General features: G+C 41.0%; 2 protein-coding genes and 1 long non-coding RNA gene across 3 annotated transcripts; 1 reads left to right on the top strand and 2 right to left on the bottom strand.

Annotated features, from left to right (window-relative positions):
* Positions 1 to 827: 827 nt before the first annotated feature.
* Positions 828 to 3,290, bottom strand: LOC138191266 (uncharacterized). The gene is made up of 2 exons (XR_011177647.1): positions 3,149 to 3,290; positions 828 to 1,293 (listed from the first exon to the last, which is right to left on the bottom strand). It is a non-coding gene; the product is annotated as an uncharacterized lncRNA (long non-coding RNA).
* A 640-nt stretch (positions 3,291 to 3,930) lies between these two features.
* On the top strand, positions 3,931 to 4,737 carry LOC124223408 (uncharacterized). Its single transcript, XM_046635331.1, has one exon. The coding sequence runs from the start codon at positions 4,057 to 4,059 to the stop codon at positions 4,450 to 4,452; it is 396 nt and encodes a 131-aa protein (XP_046491287.1). The 5' UTR covers positions 3,931 to 4,056; the 3' UTR covers positions 4,453 to 4,737.
* Positions 4,738 to 12,533: 7,796 nt separating this feature from the next.
* On the bottom strand, positions 12,534 to 15,094 carry mRpL11 (mitochondrial ribosomal protein L11). The gene is made up of 3 exons (XM_046635325.2): positions 14,860 to 15,094; positions 14,421 to 14,610; positions 12,534 to 13,928 (listed from the first exon to the last, which is right to left on the bottom strand). The coding sequence occupies exons 1-3, from the start codon at positions 14,992 to 14,994 to the stop codon at positions 13,663 to 13,665; spliced, it is 591 nt and encodes a 196-aa protein (XP_046491281.1). The 5' UTR covers positions 14,995 to 15,094; the 3' UTR covers positions 12,534 to 13,662.
* Between the last annotated feature and the right edge of the window lie 3,180 nt (positions 15,095 to 18,274).

The raw sequence follows: 18,274 nt of genomic DNA, 5'->3' as shown, positions 1-18,274 counted from the left end.
AAAAAAGACGATTTTTCGATCGGTCTAAACTGGGTTCCCCCCTTAAGCATGTACAGGCATGTAGGACGAAATCGTACCAGGTCAACGAAAATTATAAACATTGTTATCACCTTTATTTCAAACACCTGTGTAAAACGTGGAAAGCGATTGTCAGAACCGTACCGGAGTTATTTTACTTTCGACTGACAGTTTCGCATAAGAATCTGAACGAGAACAAGAATCCCGGATTAAATATACGTAAATTTTTACCAGGTAGCATAAATTTTCTACTCCTTTGAGTGTTATTCACACTGTCAGGTACGAAGACTTTTAGCCTTGATTCGAATCAACTCATTGTCAGAACCAACGAGATCAAGATCATCCGAAGGACATCTATCATGACTCGCAACAGGCGGCGAAGGCCGTTTAGTTTTATAATTTCGCCTACGTTAATTTTGTTGACAAAATCTACCTATGTATTTATTTTGAAAATCATTCTCGCGAAATTCAAAAGTTGGCTGTACTCGTTGTAAGTCACTTACAAATCTTACAACGAACCCTTCAACGCAATTAGTTTTTTGCTTGTTACACCTGTGTAAAATAATTAATTTGCGCTGGTCGCAAAGGAAGATTTCGCCTGCTGGACTGCATGCCGCAACCAAACTCACATATCGGCTGCGTCCTTCGTATATTCTATACATATTTATTGGATAAATATAGGTACCCATGTAAGCCCAATTTTGCCGACAAAACAGGGATATTCAGTCGAATGCGACCAGGCTAATCACCGTTGTTCGAATAGCCGGCATCGATTAAAATCGAACCACATCTCGTTATACACAGAATGATTGATTTGTTACTGTGTGTATTTTCACGAATCTTTGAAATGCTATACATGTGCCTATTGATTCGTATTTACAATTAATTGCAGTACGGTCGACTGTCGGATTTAACATTTCCTATTAATATAATAATATTTGACGGCAGTTGACGGATACACTGAGTTCTTTGGTGTGGTCTGTGTCGACGGCAGAAGCGAAAAAGCTCCTGAGTTTATCCGAAGAGGAGTTTGTCGATTCGTTGAACGACGCCTTCTGGAAAATACACCCAAAAGACGGTATGGTCGAAGCTGGCATGAGGGCTCTGGGACAACTTCTGGAAGGGCTTTCCTTGCACAGCGGATTTACCAGGCAGCTACAACCTTCGATTCGTGGAATCGTCGAGGGGACCAGGGCCGCATTTCCACTTGGATTCGGTCACGCGGCTTCTTACGTAAAACCGGGCGTTGCACTTGTTGGGTGAGTTCACCGTGAACTGCAAATAATATGACAAATGTTGCGAGATATTTTCGTTTTTTAAGTACATTTAGCTGCATGATAATGCCATTTCACTGCAGTGACGCTGCTCATCGCGTTCATCCCCTCGCCGGTCAGGGTGTAAATCTAGGGTTCGGGGATGTCACCGCGCTCGTTCGAGTACTCGCCGATGCCAGTCGAAACGGCGCCGTTCTCGGAGATGTCGCGTACTTGGCCAAATACGAAACATCGAGGCAGCGGCATAACGTTCCAACTATGTTGGCAATCGACGCGCTACATAGATTATACAAAGGGACCGCCGCACCGATCGTATTAGCAAGAAGCTTAGGACTTCAGCTAACAAATGCGTTCCCCCCATTGAAGGTATTGTAATGATATTTACTGTTATTACTATTTCTGCTTTCGCACATTTGACTTTATCCGTCGAAGAATTCCGAACTCCCTGACGTTTTACCATGAAAGATAGGTAATGTTGGGTAGCTTTCACGACGAAAAACTTCAGAAATTGTGCGCGTTGAGAATATATAAACTTAGATCTAAAAACACATGGTATACCTTCGTCTCACACAAATAATTAGAAATTGAACAATATTATGCCATTTCATGAAGTTAGCTTAACTGAATTAACGAAGCATAGCTGTAGTTTGAAAGCGGTCGTAAAAAAAAAAGTATGTTTTTCCCTACGATCCATCATCATTCCCTGACTTTTCCCCGACTATTCCCGGATTTCCCGGTCTGTCGCCACTCTGGTATCGTTGCGTTCGCTCACTCGAATCTCGATAACGTTGAACTCGTTATAGATATTTTTATTCAGAAGCACTTGCTTGGTACGATGCGGGGGACTGGTGGCTTCCACATTCTCAAGTGTATTAATGTAGGGAATCTTTGATGTTACAGAGAGCAATAATGGAACATGCATCAGACCACAGGACCAGTTAAATTATTAAATACACATATATATATATATATATGAACGCAATTGATCTATTATACATAACTATGATACCTATATGCTTGAATACCGGATTTTTCATTCACTTATTAAATATCTACAAGTCAATTTTATTCTTACAATTATCCTCCATACCATGTAAATAATCAAACCTTGCGATTCTACTTCGCGCAGATTGTTCCATACACATGTGCGTAATGCAAGCAGTCAGGAATCGTCGATGCGTGATATAATTCGTGGAATCTCCGCGGCATGGCCTGATTTTTCAATGCGGCTAAACGATTACTGAAGTTCAGAAATGTATTGCGCATCTGTAGTTACATTTATAAATATTTTTAATTTCAAGAAAGTGCTAAATCTTGGCAACGTCGACGTTCTCACGTACGCAATTTCACTTTGCCGCAATCTTTCTTTTTTCTGTCAATTTAAAATCATGTGGCAAATTCTAAGTAAATAGCGGGAGATTCTCAATTGTAAAATTATTGACCAAATAGCTCAGCGATTCGCTGCTTCCAACATCTAGATTTCCCTACGTTTTTCTCGAACTAACATACAAATGCGTATAGATACTTGGGTTTCGTTTCTATAAATAAAATACAAATCAACCGAGACGCGTATATTTGGAACTGCGTATTAGTCATCGAAATGTCTGAACGCGTGTTTAAAAATGACGTTCATCAACAAATACACATATCTATTAATCGTGAGCTGATAATGACGATTCCAGCCGTTTTCACGATTTCCCTGATAGGTTTCAGGCCACACAAATGTGTGCGAAATCTCTTGTGCGTATACCTATTACTGATCCGTGGCAAAGCTATTGCTCGTGAATAAAAGTAACTGCGCAAAACATGACGCATGCTTCTGAATCACATCGGTTAAACTAATTGAAGCCCGTTACTTTTTCGCGGTCCTTCAGAAAATTGATTATTCTTCGCGATCAGCGTCATAATCAATATCAATATCAAGGTGCCTTTCATAAGGAATATTGTCACCAAGCGTAGTGGTGGTGATATGAAATTTCGGGACAAAACGAAGATCAGTATTTGTGCAGAGCAATAGAGGGTATATACTACAAGAAAAATCAATGACGCCGCTTTTCCTATATTAGTGTATGTGCATGTGCCTCAACGGCTAACAGCGGGGGGACGAGAGTAGTTACATTGACCGGTGACGTAGCGTCTCGACGCCGCCACCTTGGCCGTAGAACGCAGCAAAATCCATTCGCCTACGCGGTGAAACCCTTGGAACACCCCGCTACTTTTGCACTGGCGGCAATTACATGACAAATTGATAAGGGCAAAACACATGGTTTCGATTTTATTTCAATATAGGGACGAAGCGCGGGTGCAGAAAGAGCTCGGTTGAATAAAATCGAGGTAAATACTTGGGACTAGTTCGGGCGAACTGGGCGTAGTAGCACGGCGTTCGATCAGGCGTCGGTAGCGAGGTCTGGCGACACCCACCAGGGGTATATAAACTCCCACCATCCGTCTCCCGGGCACATTCCATCGTCGGACGTCGCAGGGGCTGTATCGAGTGGTGTTGCCAGTGGCAGGGTGGACCGAACAAATCAAGAACAAAGATATCGCATACTTGACATCCTACGAACGAAGCACAGGCGGTGTTGCATCGCGTACGAGAGAAGCCTCACCGGCGACTCGAAGCTTGATACAGGTTGGTGTATACTGTGTTCATTAGTTATCTGAGGAAGACGCGTCAGCCCGTTAATTAAAGAACGAGACGTAACCATCGTATCTGAAGGCTGTTCGAATATATCCCACCAATTTGACATCCGATTTCGTCGAAATGGGAGCCACGAGGAAGCCACGAGGACATGATATCGATCAAGATGGTCATACCGAAGAATTGTCTGATTGGATACACAGGGCTCGCTGTAAGAAAGTAATATTCCGTCGAAGCCCCAGACGAAACCTGAGAGTGGAAGCTGTACTTGCGTACACCATTTCTACGGCTGAGCGAGAGCTGCATCACAAACAGATGTTGAGACTCAGAAGATGGCAGCAGATCAAAGAAAAACTCACCATAACCCAAAGACACTGCCAAAATGAGGAGGAGTTCTACGAATCTGGCCACAACGAGCAAGAAGAGAATGTCTGGGAGGCGCCGTTGTGCTCGGCACTGAGCAGCTTGGACAGTTTTATGTCGATGCTGAAGGCGATCAAGGCTCCCTTGCAACGATGAGTGATGAGAAAAAGAAATATCTGTCACAGTTGGTTCGTTCTTACCATTGACTTCTACGACTGACGGATAGCAACGGGTGTAATTTGTTTGAAAGTTACGACACTGAACGATATTCTGTGGCATTTCCTTGGAACACAAATAAAACAGTCTCGAGGATTTTGAAGAAGATGAAAATTTGAGAGAGCAAGAGTAGCTCCTTCCAGCTGTCCTGCACTTAGGCATACCCCGCGGGAAAAGGACTAGTCCTAGCTACGACATCCCGATGTATATCTGGATATTTTTTAATTGCAGTCTCTACGTTTGAGATGACAATGGAATGGAGGGCTGAGGTGGCTGGTTCTGATGACATTGGGAGGCTAGGGGCACTGATGACTGGAAGCTCTGCGAGGGCTCTCTGCCAATCAGCGGTTTGGTTTGTAGACCGTATCGAAACCAAAGTCTTTTTTGCAATAAAAAGTATAGATTCTTCTTAGCGGGCGTCCATTCATTACGTGTGGTTACCTAGGCGATCCCCCCCCCCAATCTCACGCGAGATTTTTCAAAATGCGTATTTTTAGTGTAAATACGTTGACCTGTGCTTGACCGCGTTGAATTTGTTTAAAAAAAACATAATTTGCTCAATTATTTTTATTTAAGTCTAGTTAACACTAATATTTTCAGGCAGAACGTAGTGTAGAATCACAGTCGAGAAAATTGCAATAAAATACTTGAATCGGAACTGTTAAAATTTGTAAAAGAATATTCATTGTAATTCAGTCCGCGGTGACTCGTGTGAAAAAACGTTACGTGACATTTGCCGAGACCCCCACTCTCCCCCGCGTGAAACTGGGCTAGACCCCCCTCCCCCAACAACTCGCGGAATTAATGGACGCCCCCTTATCTCGCACATGTCTACTCATGTGTTGAGAATTAGCAATAGATGCGGAAAAGTAGTATATTGATCATTAAATTCATAGATTATTTTCAGATCTATTGTAGAGTCAATGAACACACTTCACATGTACCACAGACATAATTTTTTATAATTCTTAAGACCAACGTAATCGTAACTCGTTAATTAAAAGGAGAAAAGAAATTGTTATACGCCTGTTTTTAAAAGAAAACTATTGTAAACATATATAATTTAATTCATATTGAATTTTCTTTTTGTTGTGTATAATTCTGTTTTATAGATGGAGACCAAAGACTCGATAAGAGAATATTTTTACAAAAATAAAGATGTTACATATTTAACAAGCAACATTTTTTTTCTAGTATCACGATAATTTTATTTCTTGTACTATTAATTCCATAAATCCTTTTCAGTACGGCAGTAAACCCATAGAAAATTGCGTTCCGAGCCAAAACTTGGTACAAAGGTCACCCCGGGGCTGTGAATGTGTCTGGTTGCACTTCCACCGAATCAAGCGCACGCCGCCGGGCGTTTTTTAAAAAACGAAAGGGATATTCTGTGTTTCTAGACAGCCATGAGGCAGACTGGCTGAAATGACACCTCAAAACTCTACACCCCTGATTCGCAAGCGAGAACGCATCGCATAGTAAATCATCCCTCGTTTTGCCGCTGATCCGAGAACAAGCCAGAAAACTAGGGGGAATACCGGCGGTGAGCTGTTCCTATGTAACACCCCCACCTCCCCCAGGAAATATGGTATTTTCTCAGGTCTGACGAACGGCACGGGCAAGCTGAAGTTAAATAGGTCTTTTACATGCCAGACTTACGGGTTCATCCCACCTAACGTCGCATGCTGATCGATCATCCCTCATCACCGATTGCACGAAACTCAGTCGAACCGCAGTTATTCAGGAACGCACCAGTTTCAATATCATTCTAGGATAAAGAAAGTGCCAGGTATGGGAGTGTATACCAGAAATAAGTGTATCTCCTATATTAATCGAGTCGTGTCTATAAAGATTGTCGATTGGCAAGGTATCGTCTTTTGTAGATTTTTTAGCAAATGCACAATATTATGTAATCAAGTTGAAAAGTATGGCAAATGCAATGATACACGGAGTAGCCTAGATATGAGCCCTGCTTGGGCGACAAATAACCATGTTTTCACAGATTCGAACCAAAGAAGCGCGAGTTGATTCCACCTGGATGAATAAGATTGCGCAAATGGAACAATAATATGTTGCAGTTATGTTGGGGAAAGAATGGTGTGAGTGTTTTAGATTGCTGAATAATGGAGACTATACATGATGTCGCAAATATGGCCATCAAGAGGGAAAAAGGAAAATTATACAGAGGTACCGGTTATTTAGACAGCGTTTCTTGCGATTTTCATTGCCCTAGCTAATATGGACAAATATCAAATTTTTCGTGCATCAAGTGAATGATATAAGAAAATGTGATGGGTGATCATTTTGGAGACAATGTTCTTGGATATCTGACTGACTGGCACAGTAACCAATATCGTTGTTCTTGTTGTTCTTGTTGTTGTTGTTGTTGTTTTAAGCTATAGGAATCCCAGCAGAAATTAAGCGAGCAAGTCTGCAAATTTTATTGCTACCTACTAGCGTCGACAGAGGATGCGAGGGGAATCTCCACCCTGCTTCCACCCTTCTCTTCCGCTACCCTGGATAGGGTTGGATGTGGATTTGCTATTTGGTGTCAGATATTCTCCGCAATATAAAAATTTGGATTGTGCAGAGGCAGAACAAGAAGGCAGCCGCTTTATCAGCTTTCAAGAAAGCAAGCAAGAAGTTATCAAAAATTATGCCTGGTAACCTAAAAGAATAGTATCTATACACATAAAATATATATTTATGAATGGTTCGGCGACGGCATGCAGAGACAAATTTACTGCTGCGTATCGACATTTTTATGAAGCTGGGGAAACAGAGCTAACGAGTTTGGACTCATCCACCAACCAACGTAGCATCTTTTTATATACCAATTTGAGATCTGTGTATGCAATATTGATACCTACTGCGTGAGTTGAAAATTAATGGGGCGGCGGGTGGGGCTTCACATACCTTTTGATTTTCGACTGTAGGATTGCCTGCTTGGTCAAGATAAAACATATGAATTGGACCCTGAAACAGTACCAAGGGTCGAGCCATGGTAGTCCAAGCTGCTCGACAAGGTGTCATACAAGATATTCATCCATTCGCTTACAAAAACCAGGTGTTATTGCCATCAGGAGAACAATGAGAGGAGACCGAGGCTAGAACTGTTGACAAAGATTTAAAAGTTGCTGATACTGGATATTGTGCAGTCGGAGATACGAAAGATAACGTATGTGTTTGAACGTAGATCACCCCAGTCTTTACAGAGGTAAAAGGTCAATGATTGGTTGTAATAATTTGTGAAAACATATTTGGGGGGGTTGGGGCAATCAATATGACAATTTAAGCTTCAGGATTGCTGTCGAATTAGGGTTATTGATCCTGGCAGCAGAGTTGCGAGAATATCGGTGGCGAGAGGGTTCGTAAGGTGTAACGAGGTAACAGAGGAATGAATATGGCTGTTTAGAGCGGAATATTACTATCATTATCTGTGCAAATATTTGGGGCGGGGATGGGGAAAGTCAACATTCTCATTTTGAGCTACAGGAATACCGACCGATGCGATAGCGACGCATTGCGAGATACGGCGCATGGATCGCTGGGCTTGACGTACCAATTGTATGGCGCATTCCCCTGAACGATTGACGAGGTACCGTGATCAATACTAAATAATTCTGAACAGAAGCATAAGAGTAAAATACCGGTTGATCGCAGTCGGGTGTACACGGTAATCTAAAGATATTTCGCTGCATACTATCTCGTTCAACAATGTAAGGTGATAGACGTAAATTCTTCGCAATAAGGTACATTATACGCAACAGATGCCTCTTGGCGGAAATTTAGGTGTACAACAGAGTATGCAAACTCGTGGAGATGTCAATCTCGGAAGTTGGGAGCAGCAATGTTTGATTTCTTTTCTAGAAACTAAAGGGAAAGCAGATAGCGCCTCACCTGTCTTTTAACCAGCATGACGTGTTAATGCTTTTCGACATGGCACGAGTCCCTGTGACATACAAACAGTGCTCAATGCAAAATAGTACAGATGTTTTCTTCCTTAGAAGCTCTGGTGAAACAGTGCGGTGGAGTTGGTTCAGTTCTGTGTAAAGTTGCATGTGATTACGTGGGCAAGTCTTTCAAGCGATGTGTAAATATTAAAAATTGCTGTGCGGCTATGATTTTGCTAGGTATTGAAGGCACAAAAAATTATATGTAATCTTCTTTACTGGACTAGCTGAGGACTGTGGCATTGTACTTTGTATATAATATGGCATAGCTCGGCAAAATTAATCAGGTACGCAAGAATCATCCTCGTGTTCCTGGCACAAGTAAATTAGTTGTATCTACATATCGTGGCACCCAATTTGCAATACTCTGTACAGCCTATGGACATTAAGTATGATCGGATTTGAAGTGGCATAGCATAATTAGGCTGTTATCGGTGAGTGATATGGAATGCAATTATTATAATTTACTGTCCGGCTTTATTGCTGTTAATTGTTCTTCAGAAATAGCGATGCGCATAGACGTACGTAGATGCATACATACACACCTATATAGACACATACGTACGTGCATACAAAGTTACATTGATATACCCACAGGCGTATGTGCATATGATTGTGCTTAATAACTATAGTTCTGCCTCTGGTTATATACAATTTCACAATAATTGTGTAGCATCGATTGTAAGGAACTCACTCTTAGGAATTGATCTTTTGTAGTGCTGTGTATATTTGTATTATTTGAAAACGATGTGAATAAATCGCTACTATGCGCCGGTCGGCAGGGAGGGGAGGGGGGAACTTGGGAGGCTAATATCTTTATCTGTAGGTTGAAGAACTTTCAGAAGGAAAAACGTGTGCTACACTTTCAAGGAACAAAATAAGATCTTACACGTCGCGTTTGTTGAAGATTTCAAACTGCACAATCATTTACCTATTGACGAAAATTGACATATGATGCACTTCTTATCGATTGACGTCTGTGTAAACACAAGGTGATACCGTCACTGAGGTATTTTAAATGATGTAAAATATGAGACGCTTTGATCCAGACTACAGCAAGGAAATATGGATACGGTATATCCCTGGAAGTATTTCAAATTTATTCACATGAACAATTGAATCAAAGGATGAAAATTGACATGACTAAATAATTGTTTACTCTCCAGATAAAGCATTAAGCTGTACGGTAACGGTTAACTGCAACATTACATCTTTCCCAATAGTTATAAATTGATAGACAAGCGATAGATCCCATAAAGATGCTCAGGATTTGCGACCATGCTGGACAAGATCAATAGTACCATACATGCATGGTTAATAGATATTTATGTACCTTTAGTTATTGCACTGTTGGTGATTCGCTTGAGGATACTTTGGAGTAGAAAATGCCTTCAACTAACGGCCCTTAGATTGATGTGTGGGTGACGAGAGATTGGGATGATTTTAAATAATGAAGAAGCTGCAATGTAAAAGACTGAACAATTGGGGTTGACCTGTATACCACAAGGATAGTCAATTGAAAATATTCTGGAATGGTCAGGTACAAATTATACATTTTATCAAAATGGGAAACTCGTCTATGCTGCTGATTCATGTTAGAAATGGGTCCTTGAGAAGAAACTGAAAAATAGAGGTGAGACGCGCTCTTTTTATAGTTCGTTGTCTTTGCTAACCGAGTTTTTTAGAGTTTCGGAGAATTCCCTGGGTCAGCCTTACAAGAAAGGGGATGAATTCGGTCATCCAACTATGTTCCATAGGGGTTTGGCTGCAATATTACCTTTCGGATGTTCCAGCATCGCTTCCCATCTCTTTCGACTTTGCCGTTCTGATTTTCAGTCTTCTGAAATTGGAAATCATCTATTTCGCCTTACCTTAGCGCATTTCCAACTTTGGACAGTTGGATTATCGTCGTAGCGCAATTACTCTGAAAGTAGATAGGGAGTTGAATTGAAACCTTATTCGCTGAAAACATCTTGGGAAGATTGATCATTCTCGCGGTTCTACTGTGGGGTGGCAACTTCTGGTCCGCCAGCTAGTTTTCGTCTCATCTCTGCGGACTTGAACCTCGATGCAGAGTTCCAGCGCTAGATTCTTCTACACCATATAGTTACAGGTTTGTGATCAATTGACCAAAATTAATTTGCCCGTTTTAAAATACTTATGGGTACTCGTTATTAAACTGTTTCAGATCTCCCCAGATTCTATTGGTCTTTGTCGTTGATCTGAAGGTTATCTTCTTTCTGGTTCCCATTGTATTCTGTGCGTTGAGGTGTTTGACGCTTCTGAGGAAAATTAACTTCTATTTCCTGATTTTACATCAGTGATTTTGGATTTACTTCGATAATATTAACTTGGAGTGAGGAAAGAAAAACATGCGCAAACTGGGGGTAAAAGAAAAAAAAAATTATTGAAAACATTGACTCTAAAAAAATTAATCATGATGAAAAAAAAATAACACATTGGAGCCCCCAAAAAAAAAATTATAGCGTTACATGAAAAGATCACGGCCCAGCAAAAATGCCATTACGAAGCAAGTAAACAAAAAAGTATTTAAAAAAAATAAGGAAATCAAAAATTTAAATTGTATCACAAAGTACGGAAAAAAAAGAGCATGAGCTGGGTCACTGAAAATTGCTTTGCTGGTGAAGGGGGGTATTTTCAGGTGAATCGTACAGAAGAATGGACCCATCGCAGAAGAAAGAAGACTACTGAAGAATGAAGAGGATGCCATTCTAGGAGGATGACAATCTACGGGAAGAGGATACTACTGAGGGAAGCGAGTACCATCGAGGAGAGAGGCCGCTATCCGCGGGAAGGGGACACATCAAAGGAAGACGCCATCAAATAATAAAAAAAAAAAAAAAAAAAAAAAAACTGGAAAGACAACACTGTCGTAGGAGAAGAACGCCGTTGAGAGAAGAGGACAACATCGCGGGAAGAGGACGCCATCGTGGGAAGTGGACGCCATCGTAAGAAAAGGACACCATCGTAAGAAAAGGACACCATCGTAAGAAGAGGACACCATATTAGGAAGAGGATGCCATTGAGGGACGAGGGGGCAATCGATGAAGGAAGACGCTTTCGAGGGAACGGGACGCCATCGAGGGAACAGGATCGTCATCGCGGGAACGGGACGCCGTCGAGGGAACGGGACGCCGTCGAGGGAACGGGACGCCGTCGAGGGAACGGGACGCCGTCGAGGGAACGGAACGTCGTCGAGGGAACGGAACGTCATCGAGGGAAAGAGACGAGATCCCGGCAATGGGACGCCATAAAGAGAAGAAGATGCTGTTGAGCGAATAGGACCCGTCAAGGAAGCACGACGCCATCAAGAGAAGAGGACGCTATTAAGAAGATCTGATAAAAATCAATTTAAATGCCATAACGTTGAAAATTTATTGTTGACAAGAGAATTGTTCAAAACAACGAACCACCACAATTTCTAGAATTCATAGCTTGTAGTTTAAACAACCAATCACTATCAACTGCATACGGTTCATTGGCTCTTTACTTCCAAGTTGCTTCACGAAGAGTCTGTGACAACCAGCAAAAAAACGATAGGCGCGAAAAATACTTCGATGCGATAGATCCAGAACACGTATATCTTTGAAATTGCGATTTTTGCTGCATAATTTTTTTGATCCTATAGAGAATACTCTCATAGCCTGGAGTTACCATCTTCCACTATTGAAGGTACCTGGATTCCCCTGCCTATGACTTTGTGCAGCTAAAGTAAATACCCGTCGAGTCGATATTCAGGAAGGATCAGTTATCTAAAGCATCAAATTTTCGGAGTGGGACGGGCCCTGATCTTCCTGAGGCAGGAAAGATGTTCCCCAAAAGTGAGGGGTTGCAGAGTTCCAGCACAAAAGCATCTTTTCTCAAACAAAACAGGTTTGTTTCTAATCACTACAGCAATTGAATATGAACAAGTACTCATTGTTCGTGACCGAACATCACATGCTCATGATTTCTTGAACTGTTGCAGTCGTTGGTGATACTCTTGGCATCAGCTGAATCCGATATCTAGTTTGGCTCTTTCAAACCAGTAAACTTTTACTGCCGAGCATCTTAATCTCATCTGCATCTGGAGATTTTTCAACATTATCAGGGAAGAATTACCATCACCATCAAGGAAACAGTTTTGACATTTTATAAATAAGCTGACGGGTTCTACTACGTAGATGATACGTTTTTGAAGGTACATCGCGTGAAGTTGAACAGTCAATTACTTGACTGCTTAGTAATGCGAAGCGGATATTTTGTGAAAGATCATATATACTTATGTAACGTAACAAAGTGAATGCAAATGTGAATAATCTGAGAAATATCGAAAAGCAAATGATTTATACTTAATCAAATAAATAAACAAAATAAAATACCTGTATTGTATCTAATTCAAAAATATGCAAAAGTGTACCTGTTTATTATTTATCTAATATGTCTAAATAATTTAATATATGTACAAATTGAAATAATCCATTGTGCACAGTAGACTGCAGTTTCAAATTGATATTTTGTTTCACAACAAAGATCGATAAGGATAAATAGAATGATTTAAATTTCAAGTTACACAGAAATTATCTTACGAAGAGCAACCTCGGAATCCCTTGTTAATTGACATTAGTGCTCTAATATGAAGATGAATCTAGCAGCCAGAATTACCAGCCAAACGTGTTGAACTACGTTACAATGCAGTTCGGTTTTATATTCATAGCTATAAAAGAGAATCACAAGTTTAAAGAACGCAGCAACCTTTGGATGGTCTGGCTTCGTAATGTTATTTTAATTAACATCAGCTGCAATAACTCTGGATGCTGGCTTCAGGTCTGTCAATTACATGTATGGATATCTTGTATCCTGCGTAATTCAAAGTGGTATCTTCCAGTTCCAAAGAAAAAGTGCAAGGAAGAGATGTAATAGTTCTAAGACATAGTGAAGTTCATAGAGTTAAGGCAACGAAGCTGCAAAAAAAACCAATATTTTGCAACTTTAGAATGAATTTGAAGAGACGCATTTCCTAAGTATGTGTATTCTTAGCATTATTATGATTACTGTATTTCAGACAATACTAAAGTTGCAAAATACCGATTTATCAGAAAAAAATATTGTTACATTTCATTTTTGTATTTCAATTATGTAAATTAATTTCTACAGCTTGAAGTGTTCAGTAAGTTTATCGTATCTAAGTCTGTATCTATATTGTTCGGAGCATTCTAGCTTCTTTCTTTTCTTGCAATTCCCGCTTTTGCTCTTCGATTACCAATTTTCGTTCTTCCAAAAATTTGCCATATTCTACAGGATCTAGTTCTCGTACAACTTGAATTCCACAACTACGAGCCACACCAACAAACATTTCACAGATTTGTTTCAAATCCAGTAAAGCCATAGAAGGATCTTCAGATTTGATCTTGGCAATTTCATACAAATGTTTCAATGTTATTTTGCCAGCCACTTCTTCACCTGCAAAAGAATATTCATTTTTTTTTACCAACACGCATCGTTTGGAATTAGAATAATGTATTCCAGTATGGATTATTAATTAAAGCTTATTAAACGAAGCTGGTGAAAGACTGGGAAAGTTATGAGTAGCAAGTTCATCGGTATCATGAATTATGTGTATTATGAATTAACCATTATTGGGAGTCATTGACAAACTTTAATATTGATTACTAATACATTTCTTTTCAATGTACGGTGCTGTAAATTCATTTATCGCATGTATGTAACTTTCATCATGCCTGAAGAAAGACTGAACCTCCTTCATAACGGCATTGCAAATTACAGGAATATAACTTATGGTTGGACATACTACGCTTAAAATTATTTGCTGAACTGTTAGTATGTAATGAAGAACAACTGAATTTTTGGCTTGAAAAAGTTCAGGTATTTAAATTTGGATAGTTCATCACAATCATACGAAATGAAGGGAAAAAAGCAAATAGCAACACTAACCAGAATGCATTGCACCACGCTGAATTCCAGCAGCTTGCTTTAAATAAAAAGTTGTTGGTGGCTTGTGGATCACCAAATCATAAGTACGGTCAGAGGTCACTCGTACTCGACAGGGCAATGGAATTCCTTCCTTGATATCTTTGGTTCTCTCATTAAAATCTTTGCAAAAAGCTGAAATGTTTATGTTACGCTGAAACAGATAATTACGTTTTTATTGGCAGCATTATGGTAAATCCGGACCAATGTTCGAATTTCTAGCGATTCTCGTCCAAGATTCACTAATTGCATGATAGGTGACTTTGTACAAGTGTAAGATTGATGGTCAAATAAGTAGTATTAGGAAGAAACACATTTTCAAGTGCAGAAGAATAACCCTGTATATTCTTACAGAGCATTTCACAAATATGCGATAGTAAATAGTGTCAATTCAAAACCTAACCTGTCCGAGTACAGGTCCTAACGGTGGACTAGGCATTGCCATACCAGCTGGTATATCCGTCCTCAGTTTCGATGAATGATCCACTTTCTCGACAAGTTTCCTCATCGACTTTAATTTTGATCCGGCTCGTGACATTTTTGCACGACGATCTTGTTTAGATTTGTTTTCGTCAGGCCCGAATATTACGTTTCTGACTGCAAGACCACACGCTTGCCCGCCCACGAAAATACAATATAAGTGGTGTGAATGAAGCGAGGCGCCTAACGCATTGAAAGCAGGCCACTCGACATACGCGATAGCATGTCGTATAGCCTGAAAACCCCAGCGCAGGCGTCCGCTCGACACACGTATTCGTGTATTTGCTGCAGTTTCTTCTACTATGAACACGATTGCAATTATGAAATAAGACTCTACTTACTTCCAAACTACAATGATAACTACCTCATATGACATGTCTCATTTTAGGCCTAGGCTTATGTAAATTGCGGTTTGTTTTCGGGATATAAAAGTAACATTTCTTAGGTAATGTGCAATAATTCTTTTGCATTTCTTTTTGTCTTCCACAACGATACTACTTAAGAACTTGTTAAAACACTATACACTGACATCAGAACACTTGTACTACGATTAAGAAATATTTAATAAACTGCAACTGAAACCTTGAACCTATCAGTATGTGTCTTATCTTCCCCTCCTCTTTAAAAAGTTGGTGCACATTTTTTTGTGGGGCCGTCACTTTTGATTTGTTTCCCGCAGCGTATTCGAACTGTGCGTAATAAATTAGACTAGCAGAATTCCATCGATGTGATGCATCGTAGTATTGCTTCCGGGATGTTTGTAAAACGTTACAATTTTAAACAAAAATCCATGAGATCAGATGCCCTATCAATCAAGCAGGCATGCGTTCAGTCACACAGCGTCGACATCACATGCAGTCAATCAATCAACCAATGTGTCCCTGTTTTTGGGAGAGCTCCTCGGTTCTCCTGCGCTCCTGATACCAGGAGCAATTTTCGCTGAAATTTCTTCGATTTGCTTAGTTCTAAGAGGAAGTGGCGCGAAAATTTGAGATCTCATGCCCTCTCAGGCAAGCATGCATGCCTTCACTCACACAGCGTCGACATCACGCGCAGTCAATCAATCAATCAATCAATGTGTCCCTGTTTTTGGAAGAGCTCCTCGGTTCTCCTACGCTCCTGATACCAGGAGCAATTTTCGTTGAAATTTCTAGCGATTTGCTTAGTTCTGATAGGAAGTGGCGCGAAAATTTGAGATTTCATACCCTCTCAAGCAAGCATGCACGCCTTCAGTCACACAGCGTCGCCATCACATGCAGACGATCAATCAATCAATGTGTCCCTGTTTTTAGAAGAGCTCCTCGATTCTCCTGCGCTCCTGATACCAGGAGTAGTTTTCGCTGAAATTTCTCCGATTTGCTTAATTCCAATAGGAAATGGCGCGAAAATTTGAGATCTCATGCCCTCTCAAGCAAGCATGCATGCCTTCAGTCACACAGCGTCGACATCACATGCAGTCAATCAATCAATCAATGTGTCCCTGTTTTTAGTAGAGCTCCTCGATTCTCCTGCGCTCCTGATACCAGGAGCAGTTTTCGCTGAAATTTCTCCGATTTGCTTAATTCCAATGGGAAGTGGCGCGAAAATTTGAGATCTCATGCCCTCTCAAGCAAGCATGCATGCCTTCAGTCACACAGCGTCGACATAACATGCAGTCAATCAATGTGTCCCTGTGTTTAGAAGAGCTCCTCGATTCTCCTGCGCTCCTGATACCAGGAGTAGTTTTCGCTGAAATTTCTCCGATTTGCTTAATTCCAATAGGAAGTGGCGCGAAAATTTGAGATCTCATGCCCTCTCAATCAAGCATGCATGCCTTCAGTCATACAGCGTCGACATCACATGCAGTCAATCAATCAATCAATGTGTCCCTGTTTTTAGAAGAGCTCCTCGGTTCTCCTGCGCTCCTGATACCAGGAGTAGTTTTCGCTGAAATTTCTCCGATTTGCTTAATTCTAATAGGAAATGGCGCGAAAATTTGAGATCTCATGCCCTCTCAAGCACGCATGCATGCCTTCAGTCACACAGCGTCGACATCACATGCAGTCAATCAATCAATTAATGTGTCCCTGTTTTTAGAAGAGCTCCTCGATTCTCCTGCGCTCCTGATACCAGGAGTAGTTTTCGCTGAAATTTCTCCGATTTGCTTAATTCCAATAGGAAGTGGCGCGAAAATTTGAGATCTCATGCCCTCTCAAGCAAGCATGCATGCCTTCAGTCACACAGCGTCGACATAACATGCAGTCAATCAATGTGTCCCTGTGTTTAGAAGAGCTCCTCAGTTTTTCTGCGCTCCTGATACTCGGAGCATGCATGCCTTCAGTCATACAGCGTCGACATCACATGCAGTCAATCAATCAATCAATGTGTCCCTGTTTTTAGAAGAGCTCCTCGATTCTCCTGCGCTCCTGATACCAGGAGTAGTTTTCGCTGAAATTTCTCCGATTTGCTTAATTCTAATACGAAGTGGCGCGAAAATTTGAGATCTCATGCCCTGTCAAGTAAGCATGCATGCCTTCAGTCACACAGCGTCGCCATCACATGCAGACAATCAATCAATCAATGTGTCTCTGTTTTTGAAAGAGCTCCTCGGTTCTCCTGCGCTCCTGATACCAGGAGTAATTTTCGCTGAAATTTCTCCGATTTGCTTAGTTCTAATAGGAAGTGGCGCGAAAATTTGAGATCTCATGCCCTCTCAAGCAAGCATGCATGCCTTCAGTCACACAGCGTCGACATCACATGCAGTCAATCAATCAATCAATCAATGTGTCCCTGTTTTTAGAAGAGCTCCTCGATTCTCCTGCGCTCCTGATACCAGGAGTAGTTTTCGCTGAAATTTCTTCGATTTGCTTAATTCCAATAGGAAGTGGCGCGAAAATTTGAGATCTCATGCCCTCTCAAGCAAGCATGCATGCCTTCAGTCACACAGCGTCGACATCACATGCAGTCAATCAATCAATCGATGTGTCCCTGTTTTTAGAAGAGCTCCTCGGTTCTCCTGCGCTCCTGATACCAGGAGTAGTTTTCGCTGAAATTTCTCCGATTTGCTTAATTCCAATAGGAAGTGGCGCGAAAATTTGAGATCTCATGCCCTCTCAAGCAAGCATGCACGCCTTCAGTCACACAGCGTCGACATCACATGCAGTCAATCAATCAATCAATGCGTCTCTGTTTTTAGAAGAGCTCCTCGATTCTCCTGCGCTCCTGATACCAGGAGTAGTTTTCGCTGAAATTTCTCCGATTTGCTTAATTCCAATAGGAAGTGGCGCGAAAATTTGAGATCTCATGCCCTCTCAAGCAAGCATGCATGCCTTCAGTCACACAGCGTCGACATAACATGC

This window comes from Neodiprion pinetum, chromosome 7, assembly GCF_021155775.2.
Source record: "Neodiprion pinetum isolate iyNeoPine1 chromosome 7, iyNeoPine1.2, whole genome shotgun sequence".
Classification (NCBI taxonomy): Eukaryota; Metazoa; Arthropoda; class Insecta; order Hymenoptera; family Diprionidae; genus Neodiprion; species Neodiprion pinetum.
This window is presented reverse-complemented; position numbering and strand designations above follow the sequence as displayed.

Bases quoted from the DNA above. Each gene is read 5' to 3' on its own strand.
- LOC124223408 (XM_046635331.1), top strand. From the start codon at position 4,057: ATGGGAGCCACGAGGAAGCCACGAGGACATGATATCGATCAAGATGGT.
- mRpL11 (XM_046635325.2), bottom strand. From the start codon at position 14,994: ATGTCACGAGCCGGATCAAAATTAAAGTCGATGAGGAAACTTGTCGAG. The intron at 14,611-14,859 runs GTTAGGTTTTGA...TATCTGTTTCAG, and splicing joins TAGGACCTGTACTCGGACAG to CGTAACATAAACATTTCAGC. The intron at 13,929-14,420 runs GTTAGTGTTGCT...ATTCTTTTGCAG, and splicing joins GCGTGGTGCAATGCATTCTG to GTGAAGAAGTGGCTGGCAAA.